A 15,931-nucleotide genomic window follows, 5' to 3' on the forward strand; every position below is an offset into this window, starting at 1 on the left:
GGGTTGGACTAGAAGACCTCCAAGGTCCCCTCCAACTCCTATTCTATTCTATTCTCTAAATTTCTGTCATTGGAAGGGAATTAAATCCAAGGAGAAACCTTTTAATACTGGCTTTAAAAGATTTTCTTGAATGTATGGGACTTATCAATCAGTTTAAACTGGCCATCATTCTGTTCTTCCAAAGTTTTCTTTAAAAAAAAAAAGCTGGAAAATCTGTATTTATTCACATCTGTTCTAGATTATATAGCTTTGTATGGAACTACCCCAAATTTATATTTACATATTTCTTTCTCAGTCATTTCCAATAAAGCCAGCCTAATGCATTTCAGATTTTTATATGTGCTAATAAAGTATATATTTAAAAAAAACAGTCTTCCTAAAACATGCCCTCTTTTGTGTGCATTTTTCCCATTTATATGCTCTTTTGTGGCAAATTCTATTCCCATCAGTGTCTCAAAAGCATCTGAAAATTACATCATTTTATTTCCATGCCCTATAATGAAATTTTGAACTAATAAAAGAATCATAACTGAAGACTTCAGAGTTCAATTTTCTGGGAACCTTTTACAGAAGAAATCAAAGATATCATTAAGCAGAGGACACAGCAGCCCTCAAAACCTCAAGAAGGACCAAACCAACAGAGAAAGGCTGAAACACAGATATCATGAAGAGCACACAATATATTTCTCTCGGGGCAATTGGGTAATAATCTGAATTTAAGGGGCTTAGATATCTCGCCTTTGTCATGGTCAGATAATTTTCTGTTACCGCTTGATTTTAGGGTTCCAATCTTCCCCCGCAGGGAGGCGGAACCCTCCCACAGGGAGGCAGATCAGGGGGTTCTGCCCCAGATACCTGATGGACCCAACGGGCTTTCAGAGGTACTTGGGGAAATTCCAGATTCACTTATACATAATTTGGCTGAGTCCCTGGTAACAGCCTGGAATATGGCCACAGTGGAAGGCTAGGAAATCTGGATCTGAATAAACACTATTAAGTTCTTATATTAAGACTTATTTGATGGGACTCAAGGTGGCAAGATGTGTGTATCATTCCACCTTGATTGCATCAATGGAATCTTGCCCAGCCATCCTATTTAGGGTAACTCACTCCCTTCTTAATATGGGTGTGTGAATGTGATGAACCCTTACAGGGTAGTGCTAAGGATTTCAATGAGTTTTTTGCAGATAAAGTCACTCAGATCCGGACAGACCTGGACTCCATTTGGAATGCAGTGTCAATGAGGTGACAGGGAACCATCTTAGTTCTGTTGTATGGGAGGAGTGAGTTCGACTTAGTGACACCTGAGGAAGTGGACAAGGCCATAGGAAGTGTGAGTTCTATCACCTGCTTATTGGACCCATGCCCCTCCTGGCTGGTTTCGGCCAGCAGGCAGGTGACACGGGGCTGGATCCAGGTGGTTGTCAATGCTTCTCTGAGGGAGAGGTCCTTCCCAACTCCCCCAAAGGAGGCAATTGTGCACCTCCTCCTCAGCAACCCTGCCCTGGATCCGGCTGTTTTAAACAACTATCGTTCTGTCTCTAACTTTCCCTTTTTAGGGAAGGTTGTTGAGAAGGTGATGTTGCTCCAGCTCTGATGGTCCTTGGATGAAGCCAATCACCAAGGCCTTCAGCAGTCTGGTTTCAAGCTCAGCTACAGCTGGCTGGGGAATTTTGGGAGTTGAAGTCCAGATATTTTCAAGTTGTCAAGGTTGGGAAACACTGCCATAGGCTATTTCAGGAATTGGGTTAAGCTGATTGTGTGGACTCATCCAGGAGAAAGAAAGAAGCGGGAGCGGCGAGGGAAAGAAAGAGCCTCCTGGCATTGGTCAGGCGGAGTATGGCTTATTTACAGCTCCTTGGCACTTCTCCCTTCTTGGAAGAGGCCTTGTTGACAAAACCATGTGCTTTCTAGCGAGGGGAGAGGGAGGGGGATCCCACACTTGGCAGCCACTGGCGAGGAGCTGGAAAGGACGAGGGGAGAGAAAAAGCAGGGTACCAGCAGTCGGGCAGGTGTCTTGAGGGGGCACTCCCATCTGGAAGGAAGGGAAGGAAGGAAGGAGGAAGGAAGAAAGGAATGGTAAAAGGAGCGATAAAGAGAGGAATGGGTGAATGAATGGACGGAGGGTGGGAAGGAAGGAAGGAAAGAGGGAAGGGACAGGAACAGAGGAAGGGTGCAAAGGAAGCAAGGAAAGATGTGAAAGGGGAGAGTAAGAGAGGAAGGAGTGAAAGAAGAGAATGAGGGAGGAAAGAAGGGAGGAAGGAGAAGGAAAGCAAGAAATGGAGGGAGGGAAAGAAGGAAAGAAAGAAAGAAGGAAAGGGGGAAGGGACAGGAACAGAGGAAGGAAGCAAGGAAACTTATGAAAGGGGAGAGTAAGAGAGGAAGGACTGAAGGGAGGGAAGAAGGTAGGAAGGAGAAAGAAAAGAAGAAATAGAGGAAGGGAAGGTAAAAGAGAGAAAGAAAAAGAGAAAGAAAGAAAGCAAGAAAGAGAAAGAAAGAGAATGAAAGAAATAAAAAGAGAGAGGGGGAATGAAAGAAATGGAAGGAGGGAAAGAAGGAGAGAAAGAAAGAGAAAGAAAGAAAGCAAGAGAAAGAAAAAAGAATGAAAGAGCAAGAGAGAGAGAGAAAGAAAGAAAAAGAAATGAAAGAAGGAAAGAAAGAAAGAAGGAAAGAAAGCAAGAAGGAAAGAAAGAAAGAGAAAAGAAAGAAAGAGAATGAAAGAGAAATAAAAATAGAGAGGGGGAATGAAAGAAATGGAAGGAGGGTAGGAAGGAGAGAAAGCAAGAGAAAGATAGAAAGCAAGAGAAAGAAAAAAGAATGAAAGAGCAAGAGAGAAAGAGAGAAAGAAAGAAAGAAAGAAAGAAAGAAAGAAAGAAAAGGCAACTCCAAAGAAAGGCTCACTGAGCGGATGCATGAAAAGAGGGACCTGGATCTCCACTTGCCTCCCCCTCGCGCTTGCCTGCTCCCAGCGCCAGCAGCAGGAATGCAAGTGAGTAAGCCAGCGCCCGCCCAAAAGAAGCTATTGGCTCCGGGCGGCGGGCGGTGTTCACGGCCCACCCCCAAACCCACGGCCCAGCACCTCCGGAGGCTGAAAGGTGCGGCTTTCTTGCCCTCTCAATCCTCGGGGGGACACAAGACCGGCAGAGAAGCCGGCCGGGCTCAGCCCTCTCCCGGCTTCCTCAATTCCGCTTCCCCAGCAGCGCGGCTTGGCTTCCGGAGGGCCGAGACACCCCCGCGATGACTCCTCCTTCCGCGGCTGGCATCGGGGCTCCCTGCCTGTCTGCCGGCCTCCCTGCCTTCTTTCCTCGCGGGGGTGGGAAGAAGGTGTGGGGCTGCTGTCGGAGAAGCTCCGCAGAGGCAGAGTTCGTCGCAATCGGGGTTGGGGAGTTTTTGGCGGGTGCCGCCCCCCTCCCCCATTTTTCAATTTGGCCGGGCCCGTGACGCCACTCCCAGTAATACCGGTCTATCGGCGGCCCTGCACGCCGCATTTGGGAGTTGGAGGGAGGGGGGGGGAAATGAACAGGCTGGGATTTTCTCTTGAGGGTGGAAATTCAGTCCAGTCAGTTTTAAAGTCACGCCGCATTTTGGAGTCGGAGGGAGGGGGGGAAATGAACCGGCTGGGATTTTCTCTCTCTCAAGGGTGGAAATCCAGTCCAGTCAGTTTTAAAGTCATGCTGCAGTTTGGAGTTGGAGGGAGGGGGGGGGGAAATGAACCGGCTGGGATTTTCTCTCCCTTTCGAAGATGGAAATCCAGTCCAGTCAGTTTTAAAGTCACACCGCATTTTGGAATCGGGACAAATGATCAAGGTCTGGTCACTTTATTCTAATTGCCAACTCCAGCGCAGAGGTCAGACCTCCGTGCTGGAATTGGAAACTCATGGGCAGACATTTCAAATCTCCTGCGCTATAGCGCACAACTCACGTTAGAGGGAACATTGGATTGCATGTAATATTCTAATTTTCTGAGATGGGGGATTTGCAGTTTTCATGAGCTGCACTCCATAATCATCACAGTTATGACAAACCATGGTTTGAACTATCTTGCCTTGCATGTTATGAATATCTCTCATGTATTAAGTTTCATCTTTTAAGTTACATTTCTGAAATAAATGAACTTTTGCACGATATTCTAATTTTTCGAGTTTCATCTGTAAATGCTGCAGCACTGGGAGTTTTTAAGAAGAGATTGGATAACTGTTTGTCTGAACTGGTATAGTTTCTTGCCTAAGCAGAGGGTTGGACTAGAAGATCTCCAAAGTCTCTTCCAACTCTGCTATTCTATGTTAAAAAGTTATCTATCAATTCTTAAAAAGCTAGGTAGATTGCTTTACCTTTGTTGAGATTTTTTGAGATTGCCTCATACTTTATGTGTTTGCCTGAGGACCTCTCAAATGGTCTCAACAAATACAGTGAGTTTTCAATATATTCTAATTTTAATTCTAAGGTATTTAGAAGCTGTCTTACACATAATCTTATCCACACAACCAACCTATTTTCCTCTCTCTTTTCTCATTCCACCTCACTCCACCTTAATTTCTACATCAAGCTAGTTATTCTGATCTGAGTTCCATCCTCCACAATGCCTTTTAATAAAACGTGTTAACTAAAAAAGTGCTCCCAGACACCCACTTTTTTTGTTGCCATAGATTAACCCAGATCTCTTAGTACAATCTGCATAGAATATCGAGGTATCAGTTAACAACAGTCAGAGGAAATTACAGTTAACTACAATGGAGGAAACTAGAGAAGGGGGATGACTCCATTAGAATGCTTTTCAGTTTTCAGAGAGGGGCGGCATACAAATCTAATAAATAATAATAATAATAATAATAATAAATAATAAATTCTAAAATATAACCTAGCTTGAAACTATTGCTTGTTTATAAAAATAATTGTTTTACCCAGTATTCAAACTGCAATGCCTATAAATAAGTATATATATATGCTTTGATGAAAGATGTATACATAAAACTATTCAAGTAAACCAGAGGATTTTAGTAACACCACTACTGCAGGGTATGCTTAGGTAGTTCTTGTTTACTAACCGTTTCGTTTCATGGATTTTTAAAGTTACAATAGTGTAAAAACTCAGCTTGACTGTAAGTTATGTAATGAAATGAAGTTATGTAATGAAATGAATGATGTCTAGAAATGACTCGGGTTGATTTACAAAAACAAATCCCCGCATTTACTTTCTTATACCATTGTCATGTCCCACAATCATATAATGGCTACTCGTATGTTTCACACATGGCTTCTAACAAGAGAGTTAACAGAAAACACACAAATAAACTGTGAGTCATAGTTGTGTCTTGCTTAATGCAGTGTTTTATTTAATGACAGGATAGGAAGTGATGTACCATATTTTTCAAAGTATAAAACACACCTTTTTCCTCCCTAAAAGAGGCTGAAAATTTATACTCCAAATGTAGCTTTTTAAGAGCTTTTTTCCCAGCCCAAACTATGTGCTAACGATCTTCCTGACTACCCATTCTCTCTGAAGAAGGTTCCCCCTGCCCCCGCCAGCCCTAAGTCTTTGCAGGCTTGTTTTCATTCCTACTACCTCTGAAAAACGCTTTTTCAGCCCTAACCAGTGTTGTGGTTAGCTCTGGCTCAGCTCCTGCCCCAAGGAATGTGCAGGTGGATGTGGGGGAAACAGCCTGTTTTACTCCCGATGGAATCTGCCGACGAAGCCTTCTCTGACCAAGGAAGCGTGAGTGACAGGGAAGAGAGGAGTGCGGCAGACAACCCAGGAGGAGATCAATCATCTGTATCATCCCTGGATTCTGAACAAGAATTAATGACACATCCACGCATGCGTAGAGTGATGCATAGGAGACAACAACTGAAGGATTATTACAAGAAAAAATGAGGCCACTTGTGGTTGGGTGGGGCTGCTGTAATTAGTGCTACAGAAAAAAGTGCAGCTTGGTGTTTTAGCCTCATGGCAGTTTATCTGATTCATTGTTTCGTCAAGATCGTGGTTTTTTGCTGTTCAGGATTGTGTGTGTGGACTCTCTGGACTTTAGAATTGGACTCAATTTCCCAGTTATTGGGTGAGCAATTGGACTGCATTTAACCTGTGCCTTGTGTGTACCAGAAAATCCCTTTGACATTTAAAAAGGGAGCTGTTTCTGTTTTTCTGTTTATAAAAACTTTTGGGTTTTCCTTTTATCATGTGGTGTGTGTCTTCCTGGACTAATTACCCTGTAATTACGGGCGGTTGAAACATGCTGGCAGAACAATCAGGAGATAAAATAATGTGCTAAAGCTGAACAGACTAAGGACGCTAGTCAGATGAATACCAGGTAGTTAGATTCCCCCACCCCCATTTTCCTCCCCCAAAACTAAAGTGTGTCTTATACTCTGGTTATTTCCTGCTTAGTGACATTGGCATTTTGTAATGGAATTGTTAGTCTCAATTGTAGTACCTAAACGGGGACTATTTGAAATTTAAAAAAAGTATACCTGAAATATACAATTCTGCAAACATATTTTCTCCAGTTTGACATTATGGCGCACAATGGAAAATGGATTTACTTACCCTATTACAATACAAGAGACAGCTGTTCCCAAAAAAGCATATGCTAAAATGGATCCTAAATTGCGAAAAAAGTGTCTCTAGGAAACAACAACAACAAAAAGATAAAAATAATCTTGTGAATGCTGTATATTTTAGCATGTTATTTATTTACATCCCATCTGTATTATTTTTACAAATAATAATCCAAGGCAACAAACATCCATCACACATTCCTCCTCTTATTTTCCCCACAACTACAACCCCATGATGTGTGTTGGGCTGAGAAAGAGTGATTGCCCAAGGTCATCTAGTTGGCTTTCATTGGTACGGAAGGAAGGACTTGAAGTCATTCCTGTTTTTTATGCCTTAACTGAAATTATATACTTTCATCAAATTCTATCAAACTTACTGGTTTCAAATACCTTTTATATTTATTTATTTATTGCATTTATTTATTTATTGCACTTATATGCCGCTCACTCTAAACGGACTCTGAGCGGCTAACAACGGTTATAAATACAATATAAGTAAACAACCAATAAAAGCCATCACTAAAATCACATGTATTATAAAACCATACTTGCAACCATCAGTTTTAATTCCAGACCTGCCGGAAAAGCCAGGTTTTAACAGCTTTCCGGGAAACTGGTAGGGAAGAGATAATGGGAATCTCTGGGGGCAGTTGATTCCATAGGGTTGGAGCGGCCACAGAGAAGGCTCTTCCCTGAAGTCCCGCCAACCAACATTGTTTAGTGGATGAGACCTGGACAAGGCTGACTCTGTGGGCCCTTACTGGCCGCAATGAGGTATGAGGGAGGAGACAGTCCTGTAAATATTTAATTATTTAATTACAGTTGTCAATGCTTTCATTCCAGCAAGTAAGAAATATCTCTCCAACACATATTTAACAGTCTGGGCAATAAAACACATTTCTTCCAGTCTAATTTTGTGATAAGGCACTTAAATACAACCTTCTATAGAAGCAATGTTGTTGAAAAGACTTCATCTGCACTATTACCTTAATTTGAAGACTGACGTATTCTGAAAGTGATAGCAAGAAGTGTTGATATCAAAATGTTTATTAAACAACAGTCACATTATATAGTCTCAATATACCAAGAAGGATGTAGAATTTGGTGTTGCTGTCAGCCTCCATGCTACTTGTGTCGGCTGCAGTGATAGGCTACCAAAAGTTTTACTACCACACTGTGGGCGTGGCTTATGTATTTTGTTTCAACATCTTTCAGTGCAAATTGGGTGCTCTGAGGTGGAGCTCCAAATTTTGCTCCCGGAACTGCATTCCTGACTGTTCCCGTAGGAGTCCCTCACTGGTCGCCTGCCATAAAAATGGAGGGAGGGGGAGGTCTAGGTATTTGGGAGGATGGGGGAAGCGGTGCTGAAGATGTCTCCATATGTGTCTGATTAGGGCAGGGGTAGGTAAAGTTGGCTCTTCTATGACATGTGGACTTCAACTCCCAGAATTCCTGAGCTAGCATGATTGGCTCAGGAATTCTGGGAGTTGAAGTCCACAAGTCATAGAAGATCCAACTTTACCTACTCCTGACTTAATTTGAGTCAAAGTAAGGTTTTTTTTTTTTAAAAAGTGATTTATTATGGTTTTATGTTTTTTGATGTATGGAGGAGAAAAATAAAAATAAAATCTGGAAAACAAAATCAGGAGGGGACCCGCTTTTATTTATTTTTCTCTTCGGGATGCCATCAATGTGGATCTCGGAAGTCTGATCTCTGTTTGGGTGGGGAGGGGTGTGCTCTGCACTTTTTGTATCTCTGAGGACCTTGCTTGTCCCGCCTCCCGCCAATCGCATAGGAGAGCCTCCCTTGCGGAACTGGAGCGCGGGAAGGAAGAAGTCCAGGACTGAAGAGGCATACGGGGGCAGGGTGGAAGGTAACGGTGTGGAGTAGGGGAGGGAGGTGGATCGCCCACTAAACGCTGCTGCTGCTAATTATTAATTATGGATCGTCGCACAGTCGGCCAGATGTTTAGGCTGGATTTGGCATATTTATTCAATTACTGAGTCCTTCCCTAAGATCTGGCTTAGGCAGATGTCTAAACCAGTGCTTCCCAACCTTGGCAACTTGAAGATATTTGGACTTCAACTCCCAGAATTCCCCAGCCAGCGAATGCTGGCTGGGGAATTCTGGGAGTTGAAGTCCAGATATCTTCAAGTTGCCAAGATTGGGAAACACTGGATTAGGGAGTTAGGAAGGAAAGTTGTCATTATATATCCTGTGGATGAATGTATATGTTTATAGCCAGCTCAAGGTCAATGGTTTCTGTAGATCAGATGTGAAGGCTCCACCTGAAGATGTGGCATATGACCTCTGAGTGACATCAGTATTGGATGGCCAGCTTGGGTTTTTGAGGGAAGGGATTTGGGATTACTTTGTATGTAATTTTCATGCCTTTTGCCTCAAATCTTGCTTTCAACTTCATGCTATCAATTCTTATCCAGTAAAAATACCTTACAGTACAATCATGAAGTTGGGGTTTTTCTTTCCTGGGTTTTGAGCAGAGGCACAGCTGGAAAGCCTCCCCCCTGACCATCCCAATAGAACTACAGGTACCATCATCCAATGCCTAGGAGATGATGCTGGCTCCATTGGATTCTGGGTGCATTAGGTGTGTAATCAACCCAGAGCTAACGGAAAAAATGGGACTGAGACTAAGAACTATGAAAGTACATTTCATTGTTAAATTGCCTGAGAGTGGGGGAAATATAGTCACGCGGGTAATCACAAACCTGTTCTCTAAGCAGGTCCATTTTGTGCCCTGCTCCAAGACTCTATCAGCAAAGATTTTGGCCAAACTGTTTATTTAGCAAGTGTACAGACTTCATGGTATCCCTGAATGGATAATCTCGGACAAGGGGTTCCAATTTACCTCCCAGTTTTGGAAGGAGTTTATGAAGTTGTTAAGTTCTGCCCAAGGCTTAAGCTCTGCCTATTATACCCATGGGGCCTGTGAACAAACTAGCTCGGTTCTGGAGCAATACCTCAGGTGTAAAATAAATTACCAACAGGATAATTGGGCTGACTTTCTACTTTTCACCAAGGTGGCTTATAATAACTCAGTTCATAGCAGCATGGGGTTTACCCCATTCAGGGTGGTTCATGGCCAAGACCTTGTACCTATTCCAGAACTGCCACAAAAAAAGCCTCATATCTGTTCTTTAATAGAGTAGATTGAGCAATTTCAAATGACTTGGCCCGTGACTCACAAGGTGCTAGTTGAAGCTTACTAAGCCCATAAAAACAAGCTGAGAAGAAAAGGGTTAGACCAAAGGAATATCAAGTCAGAGATAGGGTTTTCCTGTCAACTAAGTACAGTACTTACAGACTACACGGGAGTCAAAGAAATTGGGGCCTAAGTATGTGGGGCCTTTTCTATTATGAAAATTATAAACCTGGGATTGGATGGACACCTCAGGTATTTGAGGGGAGGGATTTGGGATTACTTTCTATATGTAGTTTTCATGCCTTTTGTCTCAGATTTTGCCTTCACCTATCAGTTCTTATCCAGTAAAAGTAGTTTTCTCTACAATCACGGAGTTGAGGTTTTTCTTTCCTGGGTTTTGAACAGCAAAACCTAAACACCTTTCATTCTGTTTCATAAGATTAACTGTTTGTTGTATTATTTAGAAGGTAAGCTATTTTTTAAGTAATGAAGACCGCTTTTTATTTGAGTTTAGAAATTTGGAGTGATTTTTCCAAGACAGAGAATGACTTGAAGTGTTTTGTGTACTGTATTGCAATATTGTAATTTTAAAGGTATCCAGTGAATGGATGCAGCCAGGATTGAGCTCGTAAACAGAAGCAAATTAATTTTTTATGTTTAGGTCTACAGATTTGCCACTTTTTATATTGCAGACTTAATTTAAGCATTTGCAGGGAAAGTCTATATGATTTAACTGTATTATAAAATGGTAATTCGCAGTTGAAAACATTTTTATTTTTATTTTCTTTGATCTCTCTGGTCAAAATAAAACATTTTGGTCCCAGTCATCAACAGCAAACTTTCTGCTATTAAAAAAGCCACTTACCTTTTTTAAGCTGTATCCTGCATGAAAAATAATGGGGGGTAGTAGAACGTTGAAGAAGATGGAAGGATCAAAGGTCATCTGCCATAAAGAACAAGAAACAGACAAAGAAACATAAAATATTCACTAAGTATTAGACCTTTGAATAGTATCACAGTTTACATTAACATTTTACATCAATAACCTTGATCAATATTTAGGAAAACATTTCTTTCTGGTATCTCACCTACACTAAAATATATATACTTCTCAAAAAAATAAAGGGAACACTTAAATAACACAATATAACTCCAAGTAAATCAAAATTCTATGAAATCAAACTGTCCATTTAGGAAGCAACACTGATTGACAATCAATTTCACATGTTGTCAGCACATTCAACTTTGTACAGAACAAAGTATTCAATGAAAATATTTCATTCCTTCAGATCTAGGATGTGTTCTTTGAGTGCTCCCTTTATTTTTGGGAGCAGTGTATAAAGAATGTATACATTTTTAGTAAAGATGAAAAATGTATAAAGAAAAATGTATACAACATGAAATGATAAAATAGCACATTGTGAATGAAGTCAAATGTACATGTCTCAAGATAATGTTGATCACCAACTCAGACTGGATCCTGCAATTAGCAATTGGCAAATAGCAAATCACTCAAAGGAATTTAAAAATTAAAAATAAAAATACTGCCACCTTTCATTGTCTGCAAAAGCTGACTTGAAGGTGATTACAACAAATTTGTTTAGTGTCAATATACCGGGACTCTGTTTAAGCAGCTAAGTCTATATTTTTATGCAATTGTTGTGTAAAGTTTCTGGAGGTTTGTTTGTTTATTAAATTTATTTGCTGTCCATCTTGTGGTTTCTGGCAACACTGAGCAGCTTAAATTAAGATAAAATAACACAAGTTAGTGTAACAACCATTTCTACCCAGAAACTGCTTCAGGAATATATATTCCAGGTTGCCATAAATTGGCAGTTGGAACCAGCCTTTGCTACTTCAGGCTAAGCGAATAATAGCTAGTATCTCCGGGACCGCCTTCTGCCACACGAATCCCAGCGACCGGTTAGGTCCCAGAGAGTTGGCCTTCTCCGGGTCCCGTCGACTTAACAATGTCATTTGGCAGGACCCAGGAGAAGAGCCTTCTCTGTGGCGGCCCCGACCCTCCTTGCCTTTCGCAAGCTCCTTAAAACCCACCTCTGTCGTCAGGCATGGGGGAATTCAAATTTTTTCCCTTCCCCCTAGGCTTATAGAATTTATACATGGTATGCTTGTTTGTATGATTGGTCTCTTAAATTGGGTTTTTTTAAGATTGCTTTTTAATATTGGATTTGTAACATTGTTTTCTTCATTGTTGTTAGCCACCCCGAATCTTCGGAGAGGGGCGGCATACAAATCTAATAATTAATTAATTAATCAATCAATCAATTAAATAAATAAATAATTAAATAAATGATTAAATAAATAAATACATAAAAATAAATACATAAAAATAAATAAAAATAAATAAATAAATAAAAATAAATAAATAAATAATAAATAAATAAATAATAAATAAATAAATAATTGCTATAATTGCTGTATCTAGTCAGGTACAGAACCCAACTAGAGTAAGTGCTGAATCTAATTTCAGTGTGGGTGATAGGGCAGTTTCTTTTCCTGCACTCTGGGCAGCTAGCTTTCTTGGGTGGCTTATGGTTTTGGGGAGCAGATGTTGCTTGTATCAGGACTTACAGCTTAAATACTTGCTCCATGGTTTGGAATATTAGGACCATCTCTTGCTTTTATTCCACCAGTTCTTATTCAATGTGATGAAAGAAAAAAAAACTTTTGAAATTTACTTCAAAGCAGTAGCAATTAAATCCCAAGGGAAGACATTTGAAGGGAAAATTTCCAACTGGTATGTGTGTGTGTGTTTCAAATTGAAGACTATGGAGAGTCGTGGCAACCTCAAAATGGTGAAAAGAAAATATCTTAACTGCTTTACTTATTTGAGATTTATTCTAGTTGATGTACAAAATACAAATCAACAATAAAAATAATACTACAAGGTATTAATGTACATGATAATTTAAAAAAACGAACCAATGATTTCATACTCAAACAAAATTTCTGAAATGCTCAGGGAGTTTATTTAATGAGCTTCCAAAAAGGGTGGAAGTGGGAGTAACTCTTGCTTTGGGGACTAAACTGCTACAAAGGAGGGGAATTATTTACAAAAGGAGTTACAGTGATACCTTGTCTTACAAACTTAATTGGTTCCAGGACGAGGTTCTTAAGGTGAAAAGTTTGTAAGACGAAACAATGTTTCCCATAGGAATCAATGGAAAAGTGATTAATGCGTGCAAGCCCAAAATTCACCCCTTTTGCCAGCCGAAGCGCCCATTTTTGCACTGCTGAGATTTCTCTGAGGCTCCCCACCATGGGAAAACCCACCTCCGAACTTCTGTGTTTTTGCGATGCTGCAGGGGAATCTCAGCAGGATAATCCCAGCATCACAAAAACAAGCGCTTCACTGGCAACGGAAGTCCAGAGGTGGGGTTTCCCAGCGAGGGGAGCATCAGTGAAATCGCAGCATCGCAAACACACCAAAGTCCTCGAAACCCCACCTCCAGACCTCTGTGTTTTTGCGGTGCTGCGATTTCACTGAGGCTCCCCTCGCTGGTAAACCCCACCTCTGGACTTCCGTTGTCAGCGAAGTGCCTGATTTTGCGCTGCTGGGATTCCCCTGCAGCATTACAAAAACACGGAAGTCCGGAGGTGGGGTTTCCCATGGAGGGGAGCCTCAGGGGAATCCCAGCAGTACAAAAATGGGCGCTTCACTGGCAATGGAAGTCCGGAGGCAAGGCATCCTAGTGGCGGCGGTGGGTTTGTAAGGTGAAAATAGTTTGTAAGAAGAGGCAAAAAAATCTTAAACCCTGGGTTTGTATCTTGAAAAGTTTGAAGGTTGAGGCGTTTGTAAGATGAGGTATCACTGTATTTAATTTTTTTGTGACATGAATTCTTTTGAGAGTCTGTTAAAAATCATGAATTCTTTTTCAGAACAATGTGTGTACATAGCTAAACAAAGTAGTGAAAATAAATCTGTAACTTGTCCGTCATGGATTCCCAGAAATCTATCCACAGATCTCTAACTTTAAAAAGACAGGTCAAAAAGTACAGAGACTGCTGAAATTTCCAGGCAATCCACATGCATCAAAAAGTCGAATCTTTGAGAACCATAAAATCTCCTAAGTAACACGCAAAGGGATTCGCTCTAACCATCTCATTAGACTCAATCCATCCAATTGTCCAACTCAGAGAAAATACAAACAATTATCTAACATTCAAAACGTTCAGTAATAACCATAATTTATAGCAATTGATCTTTCGACTGGCCCTTCCCTAATATGATGTAGGACAAATTAATACCTGCCTTTTGAACATTTTTTTATTATTGTAAATCAATTTTGTTTAAGAGAAAGATTAGTTCAAATTTCATGAAGAGTGTTTGTACTCATTAGCAGCAACATGAAATCCTTTGTTATGCTTTCTATTCCCACCTGGACACACTGGAAAAGCTTGGTACTATGGCAATGGTTCCACTCTAAGGACCTTTCACTTACTACTGATCAAGATACTAAAATAAAGAGCAAACCATTGCAAGGAAATTTCATATCATTTACCTAAATTGTTTTCTTAATTTGTATTGCCTTGCTTTACTTCACACATTGTAGCAAATTGTAATGTGGTCTGGGTTTGTATTGTATTAGTGTATTGTGTGAACATAACATAATAAATTACCTGGGATTAAATAAACTATAATATAGTATAATCTATAAACCAGGTCACTGTTTGCTATATATTTTAGAAAAATGAAAAGGTAACCATGTAAATTTAAGATATTATATCCTGCTTTTCAGTAGTTTTTTTCAGAAATATATATGGATACATAAGAAAGTAATAAAGAATGATGACTTGGGTTCAAATTAAAAGTCTTCAGAGCTTGATTGGAGATGGAGAGATTTGAGTGTAGGGAGTCTGTGCTCAAAACCCATCCTCTAGTAAAGCTTTACAATATCAAGGGGACATTATTATTTATATTGACTCTAGAAATACTAACTAGAAGTATAAGACAGAAGAAAGAAATAAGGGGCATAAAGATTAAAAAAGATGACTAAAATTAATAAAGATAAAACAAAACTCTTAGTTAAGAATATGACAGAAAAAAAGAATTAGCCGAACTATTAAGCATTATCTAGGTCCCCAGCAGTCGGGTTTCAGGCCTGGTTACAGCACGGAAACTGCTTTGGTCGCGTTGATGGATGATCTCTGGCGGGCCCGGGACAGGGGTTTATCCTCTGTCGTGGTGCTTCTTGACCTCTCAGCAGCTTTCGATACCATCGACCATGGTATCCTTCTGCACCGGCTGGAGGGGTTGGGGGTGGGAGGCACTGTTCTCCAGTGGTTCTCCTCCTACCTCTCCGGTCGGTCGCAGTCGGTGTTAGTGGGGGACCAGAGGTCGACTCCGAGGTCTCTCCCTTGTGGGGTGCCTCAGGGGTCGGTCCTCTCCCCCCTGCTATTTAATATCTACATGAAACCGCTGGGTGAGATCATCCAAGGGCATGGGGTGAGGTATCATCAGTACACTGATGATACACAGCTTTACATCTCCACTCCATGTCCAGTCAACGAAGCGGTGGAAGTGATATGCCGGTGTCTGGAGGCTGTTGGGGCCTGGATGGGTGTCAACAGACTCAAACTCAACCCGGATAAGACGGAGTGGCTGTGGGTTTTGCCTCCCAAGGACAATTCCATCTGTCCTTCCATTACCCTGGGGGGGGGATTATTGACCCCCTCGGAGAGGGTCCGCAACTTGGGCGTCCTCCTCGATCCACAGCTCACATTAGAGAACCATCTTTCAGCTGTGGCGAGGGGGGCGTTTGCTCAGGTTCACCTGGTGCACCAGTTGCGGCCCTATCTGGACTGGGACTCATTACTCACAGTCACTCATGCCCTCATCACCTCGAGGTTCGACTCCTGTAATGGTCTCTACATGGCGCTACCTTTGAAAAGTGTTCGGAAAGTTCAGATCGTGCAGAATGCAGCTGCGAGAGCAGACATGGGCTTACCTAGGTATGCCCATGTTTCACCAACACTCCGCAGTCTGCATTGGTTGCCGATCAACTTCCGGTCACAATTCAAAGTGTTGGTTATGACCTTTAAAGCCCTTCATGGCACTGGACCAGAATATCTCCGAGACCGCCTGCTGCCGCACGAATCCCAGCGACTGATTAGGTCCCACAGAGTGGGCTTTCTCCGGGTCCCGTCAACTAAACAATGTCGGTTGACGGGCCCCAGGGGAAGAGCCTTCT

General features: G+C 41.4%; 1 protein-coding gene across 2 annotated transcripts in view; it reads right to left on the reverse strand.

Moving 5' to 3' along the window:
• Positions 1–15,931, reverse strand: part of SLC9A9 (solute carrier family 9 member A9) — a 280,377-nt gene that overhangs the window by 215,781 nt on the left and 48,665 nt on the right. For both annotated transcript variants that reach the window (XM_070753367.1, XM_070753366.1), the window contains exons 3-4: positions 10,585–10,662; positions 6,545–6,621 (exon numbers count right to left, since the gene is read on the reverse strand). In XM_070753367.1, coding sequence (XP_070609468.1) covers positions 6,545–6,621; positions 10,585–10,662 — 155 coding nt within the window. The remainder of the gene's footprint in view (positions 1–6,544; positions 6,622–10,584; positions 10,663–15,931) is intronic.

The sequence above is a fragment of the Erythrolamprus reginae genome, chromosome 5, assembly GCF_031021105.1.
Source record: "Erythrolamprus reginae isolate rEryReg1 chromosome 5, rEryReg1.hap1, whole genome shotgun sequence".
Lineage (NCBI taxonomy): Eukaryota > Metazoa > Chordata > Lepidosauria > Squamata > Dipsadidae > Erythrolamprus > Erythrolamprus reginae.